Here is a 9,117-nt window from a genome sequence, read left to right as displayed (position 1 = left end):
GCAAACACTTATTTTTATTAACGAGTAGAGAGACAAACCGCGCGCGCGCGCCACGCGCCTCTTACACGACACGTAATCGCGATTCCGACAATTTCTCCAAGTACCTTCGGCTTTGCTCAACGATGTATCCGATACTAACATTACGGCCGATGCGAACGGCTTAGTTATATGTGTGTAAGTTTGCGTGCCGTAGCCGATTAACGAGTCGCGCGCGCATCGATATAAGCGTTTCGTTTTTATCGTAGCACGCGCAGCACTAAGGCTAATCGCAGCTTCCTTCCCCCCTTACGCTTTGTCGCTTTCTACGAATTTATCGTCTAGGCATATACGCATATTTCTCCCTCCGTACACGTATCTGTCCATCCATTCTCTCCACATCCGTTCGTCTTTCTATTTATCGAACGTAGCTCTCGTGCCAGGAGAAACGAAGCCGATCGAATCCGATAGGATTCCACGTGCCATTTAGTCGAGTGCTATTACGCGTTACAGGGTTTAATGGTTTTTCGCGATTCGCCAGGGACGAGCTAGCCATTTTCCGCTTAATCGTTTTCACCCCTTTCTCCCTTACCCGCGACGTCCCGCGCTGCATTTCAACCAACCTTCTCTCGGACCCTTCTCTCCCACGCTTCTCTTCTGCTAGTGGAAAAAGTTGTGCTTTTCGCTTCTCGTAGACGTTTTACGCTCCCTCGTGTGGATGAGAGTTTCGCTTGCCCGTACGTACGTCCCTGGTCGGTTCGCGAATCGCCGTAGTAGAGAATCGCTACGAAGACAGCGTACAAATGTTCGTTTAAAAAGCTGATAGATAAAGTTTGGAGAAAACTCGCTGGATGTTGTAGATGATTAGTTTAGAGGTAGAAAGGTAACGCTTGGTCTAGCAGATTCTAGTCGTTAGATGTAGAAGGAATCGCGCGATAAGTAGGCGCGCGATTCGATCGTAGATTCGTTCGATCCCGTTCCGGAGATCCGAGTGCAGTTTCGCGTGTCCCTCCGAAGTCTCTCTCTCTCTCTCTCTCTCTCTCTCTCTCTCTCTCTCTCTTTCTCTTTCTCTTTCTCTCTGGACGCGAAACGAATAAACATGTTGCGCAAATGGTGGTGTATCGAGAGGAGAGAAGTCTCGGGGGATTGTTCGACCATGGGAAGTCCGTTCGCGTGGTTTCGCGCGTTCGTGATAAGATATCGTTCGGCCGAGACGGAAACGGCACGGGTCTCCACCGGTCTACATAGATAAGACGTTTGCACGCTCGGAAAAAAGAGCTTGTCGACACAGTCTCGATGTGTTTTCGCTTCTTTTCGACTAGCCAGCCGATTTAGATCGGTAGATAGCGGTTTAAGTGAACGTATACGTCCGATATCACGGTCCCTCCTAACTACTTAGCCGTAGCTTCGATCCAGCGATGCACACTTTCGTCGAAATCGAAAGAGGTAGAACCGACCGTAGGTCCGTATCCTAGGTCCGTCGGCTGCACACTGGGTCCCTAGTCAGTCTCTTTTAATCTTTCCCACTTTCGAGCTTCCGTTCGGCGATCGTTCGACTCGAAGCGCGATTCGAAGGATGACTCGGACGGAAAGGAGGAAGCTCTGTATGCTCCTAACGTAGAGAGATTTATCGAAGTAGACGTATCGTGTAGTGGTCGTAGGAAAACTCGATGTGATCGTTATCGTTATCGTTACCGTTACCGTTACCGTTACCGTTACCGTTACCTTTACCGTTACCGTTATCGTCATCGTCATCGCCGTCGTCGTTCTCGTCGTCATCGTCCGACCGAATTCCGTTCCGCGACGGAAATCGGTGAGCTCAGCCAGTCGCCTGTTTGCCGGCCCAACGATCGCGTCCCAACGGCAAATTTTATTTTTTCTAGCCGACAAACACGGTCGATCGGCAAGAGCTCGGCGGGACGGAGCGCGTACAACTGCTCGTCGCGGCAACGGAAAACCGTCGGATTTCTCTTTGAACTCCCCGATAGTCTCTTACGTATTATACTTACGTATTATTCGTAGAAAACGTAGAAAACGTAGCTTCGTTCGACTAGTAGTAGTCCGCTTCTCGTCTAGTAGTTCAGCCCGTTTCGTTTCCAGCTACTCGTACCGCTTTACCGATCCCCTCCTTTCTCCCCCCACGTTCCATATCTCGTACGACTATCGAGACTCCTCGTAATCGATGTGTAGCCACTTTATTAGAGAGAGATGTAACACGGTAGGAAAGCCTCTCTATCTTTACGATTATTGCCAGGCAAATTCTTAACCATAATAATTATATCGATCTTAAACATAGGAACGAAACGTATTCGTATTCAAAGCTATGGCTGTGATCTTAATTAATGGTGAAACGGTTCGTAAAAACTGCAATATACATGCGGTGTATATATATATATGTGTGTTTACGTACATGTATATGTACACACGCGTGTATATGTGTATGTATATATAAGGTAAGTAGATTAGGACGACGCATGTAGCGACAAGCAACGCGATATTTTGCTAAATCGTTGCGTTCCATACGACAGCTTGCGTTTTCCTCCTCGATCACTGACTGGCGATCTCCGTTCGGAGGAACGCGTTACGTTCTATCGTCCGGTGCTCAACCTTCTCACCCTGTTCATCTTTGTCCTACCCCTCTCTTCCTAGATATCGAAAGCAACGAACATCGCGGCGTCGTCGACGTCCGCTCTCTGACACCCAGACAGACACGGCCACGCACACGTACACGCACACGAAGATGACAGAGGAACATAATAACACGCATCGTGATAAATCAAAGGAGAAAAGAGAAGAGAAGAGAAGAGAAGAGAAGAGAAGAGAAAAGAAAAGTGAAGGAAAAAGAAAAATAAGCGACGCGGATGGGTCGGGTTGCTGTGCAAAATCAAAGGATGTTTCTCTCCGTCGAAGAGAGATGTAACTCGCGGTGCGAGAAATCGTTGCTCAGAAAGTCCGAGACTTTGTATTATTTTGTATAAGCACCGCGAAGCGCGCGATTCGATCACGTTCGATAGTTTCGTGGAAGCGACGGTGAACGAAAGAGAATCGAAAGAAGCGGCGCGATCGCAGACTTGCCGAGAGTAAGCGGAACGCGAATCGAGTACGAGTACCGGTGCGACAAAACGCATCGATGTATTTTCACTACAGTCCTGTCTACAGTCAATTCATTTTGTATTTATACCTAATCTATGTATCTATCGTCATAATTTATGCCGAAATAAATGTTACATTTACGCACAGCTCGTCCTTTCGTTCTTCCTCCGCGAAAGGTAAAGATGTTTAGCGGAAGGTGGGGAAAAGGGATGGTCGAGGGAGCGTGGCGCGAACAAAAGCCCTCTCGAACGGCTACGATCTAGTTACCGAACGTTGCGCAATTATCGGACATTCGAGGGAGTATATCTAATTAATGCGAACGCCGATAGCATTTGCGGCGTATCGGGGAGGTAGGTAAGTAGGGAGGGTGCACAACCTCTATCCCGTCGCGACGCCTCGAAAATTTCGCCACTTTGTATGCAACGGACCGACCGACCACCCAGCCTCTATTCCACCTCGAAATAACTTGCTTTCAATACCGGCTAATTTAATCGTCCGGAGATAATATCGCGGAGAATAGGCGGTTAGGCCCGAATCCTAGCGAGAGTAGCATTTCCTCGCCTCGTTCGGCCATCTCGCGAAAGGATTAAACGACTACTGGCAGCCGAGCAACGGAGACGCGGCGCGGTTTAACCGGTTCCGGCTTATCTCCGAGTTCCGTGGTATTTAAGGAAAACACAGGCAGGCAGAACCACGAGATCGTTAGGAAAGTTAGCTGGAAAGCAGAACGTAGCCCACGCGCCTTGCAACCAACCACGGTGAATACAGTTCGCCGACAGTTTGCCCTCCCTCGGTTTCTCCTTCACCCCCCGTTTCCCGAGAACCCCCCTGACCGAAAACTAGGGAACCGAACGCGAGAAAGGGAGAGACAGACGCGTCGTGATTCGACGAACAGGTTCGGAGTTCCCGTAGGTGCGACTGCTCGAAGAATTATACTTTTCAGCTAAAAGCCTGCCCGAAGAGCTCGTGATGGAAAAGCAATATACCCGGCGGCTTGTCGCCAGGTATAACTGACGACAGTTTTAAACTTTCTCTCCCCCTCCCCCTCTGTCTAGGGAAGAGTCCCTCCGACGTAATTTAATTAACGCTGTCGGCGAAAAACAAAGCGACGAGGGAAAAGCTCTTCCTATCCTCCCTTCTTATCGTGTCCTCCTCTCTGGAAGACTTCGGGAACCCCCCGCCCCAGTGGCACGGTTCATCTCGAACAGGAAAATGCGAAGGAAGTATGTATGTACCGGTGGAAATCCGTCTAGCACGCTTCGACTCGAAACGTGTCTGCGAAGGAAGGAAGGCGCTACGCAACGCGACAGACCGATTGCACGGAAATCAAGCGATTCTTTCTAAATGATCTCCGGCTTTGAAGAAACGAGAAGGCGAGGCAAGGCGACGGAACCTTTCCTATTTGCATAGAACCGCTGGCTCTTCTGTCCTATTCCTAATCCCTCCCCTTTTTCCAGAAGATCCAAGTCTGGCGAGGTGAACGCGAACGTAGGCCGATCGTATCGAGTGACCGTGAAACGGTGTCTCGTGACGCGCGTCAGCGGCCGCGAATAACACGCGTGACTTGAATCATTTCCTCGAGATCGCGCTCTCAGACTACGTATGTTCTTATCAAGCCAGATGGTACGCAAACTGCCGCAGATCTTTGGCAAACGTTCGCGTGGCGTAATCGTTTCGAACCTTCCGCGATCTAGCCACCGTCGCGATAGATACGTACGTATACATACATATGTAGTTGCTCGCATCGTTCGGATATTCCTACGTATGTATGTTACATTTCCTTGCACAACGCGGAAGAGTTCGCTAGTTCTGTTTTCGTCGTTCCGGCAGTGGCACGTGTACTCGGTCTCGTTTCGATAAACCCGATGAAATTAGAGGAACTGAAGTTTCTTATCTTATCGCGGAGGGGGATTTGCCCGATCGAAGGAGTGTTAAAGATTCGTTATTTGATTAGCAAGAACTAGTTGCTCCGTGGCATCGCGACACAAACTCGATATCGGTGAACGGTTTAACGTGACGTTCAACGAACAACTCGCCGAGCACGAGGACGAACCATAACCATAACAATTGAGTCGTTTGACCCGTTTTAATTGGCAAGTTACACCGTCACGAATGGGACGCTCGCTAGTAAACGGATCGCGGCGACTGACTAGTCGACAGTGACGTGGATTCCACCGAACGGGAGCACGTCGCGTCGTCTCGTCTGGAGGATAGAATCGCGTACCGCGAGGAGGTAAACCCTTCCGCCGGAGCCTTTCTCCATTCCGCTCCCGACTGCCGATTCCTCGTCACCTCGTCGGCTCGAGCGACCCCCGTTGGACGACACGGCCGAAGCATGGCGACGAACGCCGAAAGCAGCGGGAAGGTTTCGACGATAAACGGTGAGGATTTGGACGCGGCGGGCCCTTACGTAATCTCGGTACCGTCGTTATGCAACCGAGGCGAGCAATCGCGTTCGTTTTCCCGCGTCAAGTATCCGGTGATTTTCAGTGAAAAGGGATCAGACGGGCGGAGCAGGGGACATCGAGGCAGCTTTAGCTGCGACAGGTGCGGACATCGATCTTCTCTCCCTTCCAAACTTTTCCCCTACCCTCTGCTTCTTTCCTCGTTCGCAGGCTACGGAAGTTTCAACGTGTTGCTGCTCCTGGCGGCACTGCCGGTCGCCTGGGCCGGGATCTTCGACACGACCACCAGCGGCTTCATCTTAGCTTCCGCAGAGTGCGACCTCCAGCTCACTTACTTTCGCAAGGGTGTTCTCGTCGCGTTCCCCTTTCTAGGTACGGTATTCCTTCCGCCCTTTCTCCACCTTTTCATCCTCATCCTCCATCCACTCTATACGCAGGCATGGCGTTCACCGGCTTCCTCTGGGACTATCTCACGCCGTACGTCGGAGTGAGAAACCTGTTCGTCCTCGGCCTATTGGCGGACTCCGTGCTAAATTTACTCTCCACCGCCGTCGACTCTTACTACGCCTTCCTCCTCGTCAAGTTCATCACCGGTGTTCTGTGAGTAGTTTTTCCCAAAAAACTTGTCAACCTTCTCTCACCTCGTCTCGATTATTTCCACCGATTGTTACGTTTCAGCGCGGGCGGCCCGTTCTCCATGGTGATGGCCTACCTCTCCGAATTCCACTCGCCAAAGTACAAACCGAACTTTACCAGATGGGGAGGACTGGCGATAAACGCGGCCATCGTTATTCCGGCAGGTAAACAACTCTCGCCCAACTTGGCTCGAATTCTTCCGAATTCTTCTTTATTGGCTCGATTCGCAGCGCTGGGCTTCCTAATTTTACCGGTTCCTCTGGACGTGAACGTGTTCAATCGGAGGTACAACTCCTGGCGGATCTACCTGCTGGTATGCTCGATCGTGCCAGTCTTCGGTCTCCTAACTGCCAGCACGCTGCCCCACAGTCCCAAGTACCTAGTGGAGGTTGGCAAACCCGAGGAAGCCTTACGGTTGCTCGGCAGGATCTACTCGATGAACAAGGGGAAACCGGCGGACACGTTTCCGGTGAGATTCCCCCCGACCGGAGGCACGATCGGCCAACCGCCAACGACCTTCCGCCAACTTCCTTTCTTTCTTCCAGGTGACAACTCTCCTCGCGTGGGAGAACGCGACGCCGTTGTCGCGCCGCTCCTTCCTCGAGACCAACTCGGAGAAACTGCGAGTCGCCTGTTACAACGCGAAACTATTATTTTCCTCCCCGTATCTGCGGCCAGTCCTCTTCCTCAACTTCCTTCAGTTCGGCAGCATGCTGGGGTAAGTTTACCAAAAACTTCCGTACGTGCTTGCTACTATTCTCCTCGTTCGACCGCGATCCGCCAGATTCAATACGATGAGACTGTGGGTGCCGCACCTCTTCATCATCCTCAACAATTTCGACGGGCAGAAGTGGAACAAAGATCGCGCGCCGACTATGACCGAGATGCTCGACCGTAGAATGTCCATGCCGGCTGACCGGTACCTCGATTGCCCACACTTCGAGGACGTTTGTCTAACGGTGAGAGGGGTTCGCCTCTACCGCCGACCGATCTCCACCCTTGCCTTACCCTCTCACTCCTCCTTTTCCAGTGGAAAATCAACGTGGTGATCTATCAAAACTCAGCCATCATCGCGTGCTCGGCCATCTTCTTTTCCTTCCTCGCCGGTTTCATAACCACCACGAGCTTCAAGAAGAAATCGATATTGCGTAAGGATTCGGCTATCGGCTATCGGCTATCGGCTGTTAAATAACCCTCGCTCCCACCTTACAGTTCTCGCTTTCCTCGTATCGGTGGTAAGTAGTTTTGGAATGAACTGGGCTCAATCACCTCCGTACATGCTCACTCTGGCAGCGGCCATCATCGTCACGACAAGAATAACGGGTAATATCGTTACCGCGATGAACGTCGACGTTATTCCTGTTCCGTTGAGGTAATGCCCATTCCGGTAGAATGCCCATTTCGACTCGCACTTTTCTAATCGACTATACCCCGACAACCAGATCCACCAGCCTGAACGTCCTCGTCACCGTTGGGAACGTCGCAGCTGTCCTGGGAAATTTCATCTTCTCCGCGTTGCTGGACCTCGAATGCCTAGTCGCGTTCCTCGGAATGGGTTGCCTCTTGTTCGGTAAGTGGGGTAACTTACCAAACACGCGCGTCATCCTCTCTGTTCAGCCTGCTTTCTCCTAGCCTTCTTCCCTCTCAAACCCGTCAAGGAGTCGCCGGAGAAGCCTAGCTCGGTCTAACGCCTAACCAACCGACCACGAGTGTGCCAACGAGGAAACGGCAACGCGTCCCCGCTCGAACTGTGATATCTTTGCAAACCGCCGCCCCGGGGGCAGAGGTCGCCTCTTTACCCAAGTACTTCTCTTTCTATGTAAAAAATATATTTTTCTAACTCTTGGATAATAAATTCCTTACTTATGAATTATCCCACGCCAACCTTCTACGTTCCTTTACGCCTTGGCACATCCTCCGTTACGTACATGGACGAATAAGTAACGCCAAAGTAAAATCTAATTAACGCTAGCCGTGCTACGGAACGTCAATAATGCGATTACAACGACAAACCAACCACGTTGTTCACGTGTTCGGAGTTGTTGCGCAAGGGAAATTGTTCTATCGGAATCGAAGGTTACATTCAACGCCGCTCGATTAGCTTTACGCCAGCACAAAAGAATATAAAGCGCACTACCACTGATCTTGCCAGCGAGAGAGCGAGAGAGAGAGCGAATCAGATCAAGTTGGCTGTATAATTATAAAATTACGGTATGTGCGTCATGCAAGCAAACTTCCCAGACGAGAGAGCGATAATTATTCTGTAAGCAAAACTCTCGCGTCACTGAAACCTCTAATTAGCGTCTTCGTTAAAAAATATTTTAACAATGCAAACGTGTAAATTATGGAAAATACTGATCGCTCGGATGACCAACCGTTTCATTTTCCTCAAGTACCTACCTACGTAAGTATGTACATAAGTATAATACGTGCATCGAGCGGAATAACTTTGTTCTAATCCGACGCCTAACGTCGTTTAACGTACGTGCATAGTCGATAAGGTAGCATTCGCGTTCAGACAATAAATACGCGCGCGGTTTTTTATCGATGCGTGAGATCGCTATCGACAATCCGAAATCGAATGATCTTCGGAAAGAAAGAAGATAGAAACCTTCTGCTTTCTTAATTACTGATAATCAAGCTACGTGTACCTCGATCGTGTGTACCCGTTCGGTAAGTGCCTTTCCTGTCGGTCGATCAAATATCCACCGATAAAAAATTATCTTCTCGTATTTCTCATTACTGCGTAATTGAAATTTTTCGCACTGGATAATATTTATCGTAAACTAGAACGTGATTACACCAACTATTTTCGAGTACTCGTCGGTAACGTTGGAAGCGACACGAAAATGATAAGAGCACTCTCAGCCCTTCTGACGTGGACGAAAAAATGCATCAGGTCTGTCCTGCACCTCGTCTGTGATTCTCAGTTATTCAAACTCCATTATGTTTATTATTCTCCTTTTCCTATTTCAACGTGTATGTAGTACGCGAAGTTTCAGTGATT

At 49.9% G+C, this 9,117-nt stretch overlaps 1 protein-coding gene across 1 annotated transcript; it reads left to right on the top strand.

Moving 5' to 3' along the window:
- The first annotated feature begins 4,813 nt into the window (after window positions 1–4,813).
- On the top strand, window positions 4,814–7,900 carry LOC108571756 (synaptic vesicle glycoprotein 2B-like). The gene is made up of 12 exons (XM_017933874.1): window positions 4,814–5,450; window positions 5,560–5,616; window positions 5,685–5,846; window positions 5,912–6,074; window positions 6,153–6,274; window positions 6,341–6,579; window positions 6,656–6,828; window positions 6,895–7,069; window positions 7,141–7,258; window positions 7,323–7,482; window positions 7,553–7,680; window positions 7,728–7,900. The coding sequence occupies exons 1-12, from the start codon at window positions 5,405–5,407 to the stop codon at window positions 7,796–7,798; spliced, it is 1,614 nt and encodes a 537-aa protein (XP_017789363.1). The 5' UTR covers window positions 4,814–5,404; the 3' UTR covers window positions 7,799–7,900.
- Window positions 7,901–9,117: the final 1,217 nt, after the last annotated feature.

Source organism: Habropoda laboriosa, unplaced genomic scaffold (genome assembly GCF_001263275.1).
Source record: "Habropoda laboriosa isolate 0110345459 unplaced genomic scaffold, ASM126327v1 scaffold99, whole genome shotgun sequence".
Lineage (NCBI taxonomy): Eukaryota > Metazoa > Arthropoda > Insecta > Hymenoptera > Apidae > Habropoda > Habropoda laboriosa.
This window is presented reverse-complemented; position numbering and strand designations above follow the sequence as displayed.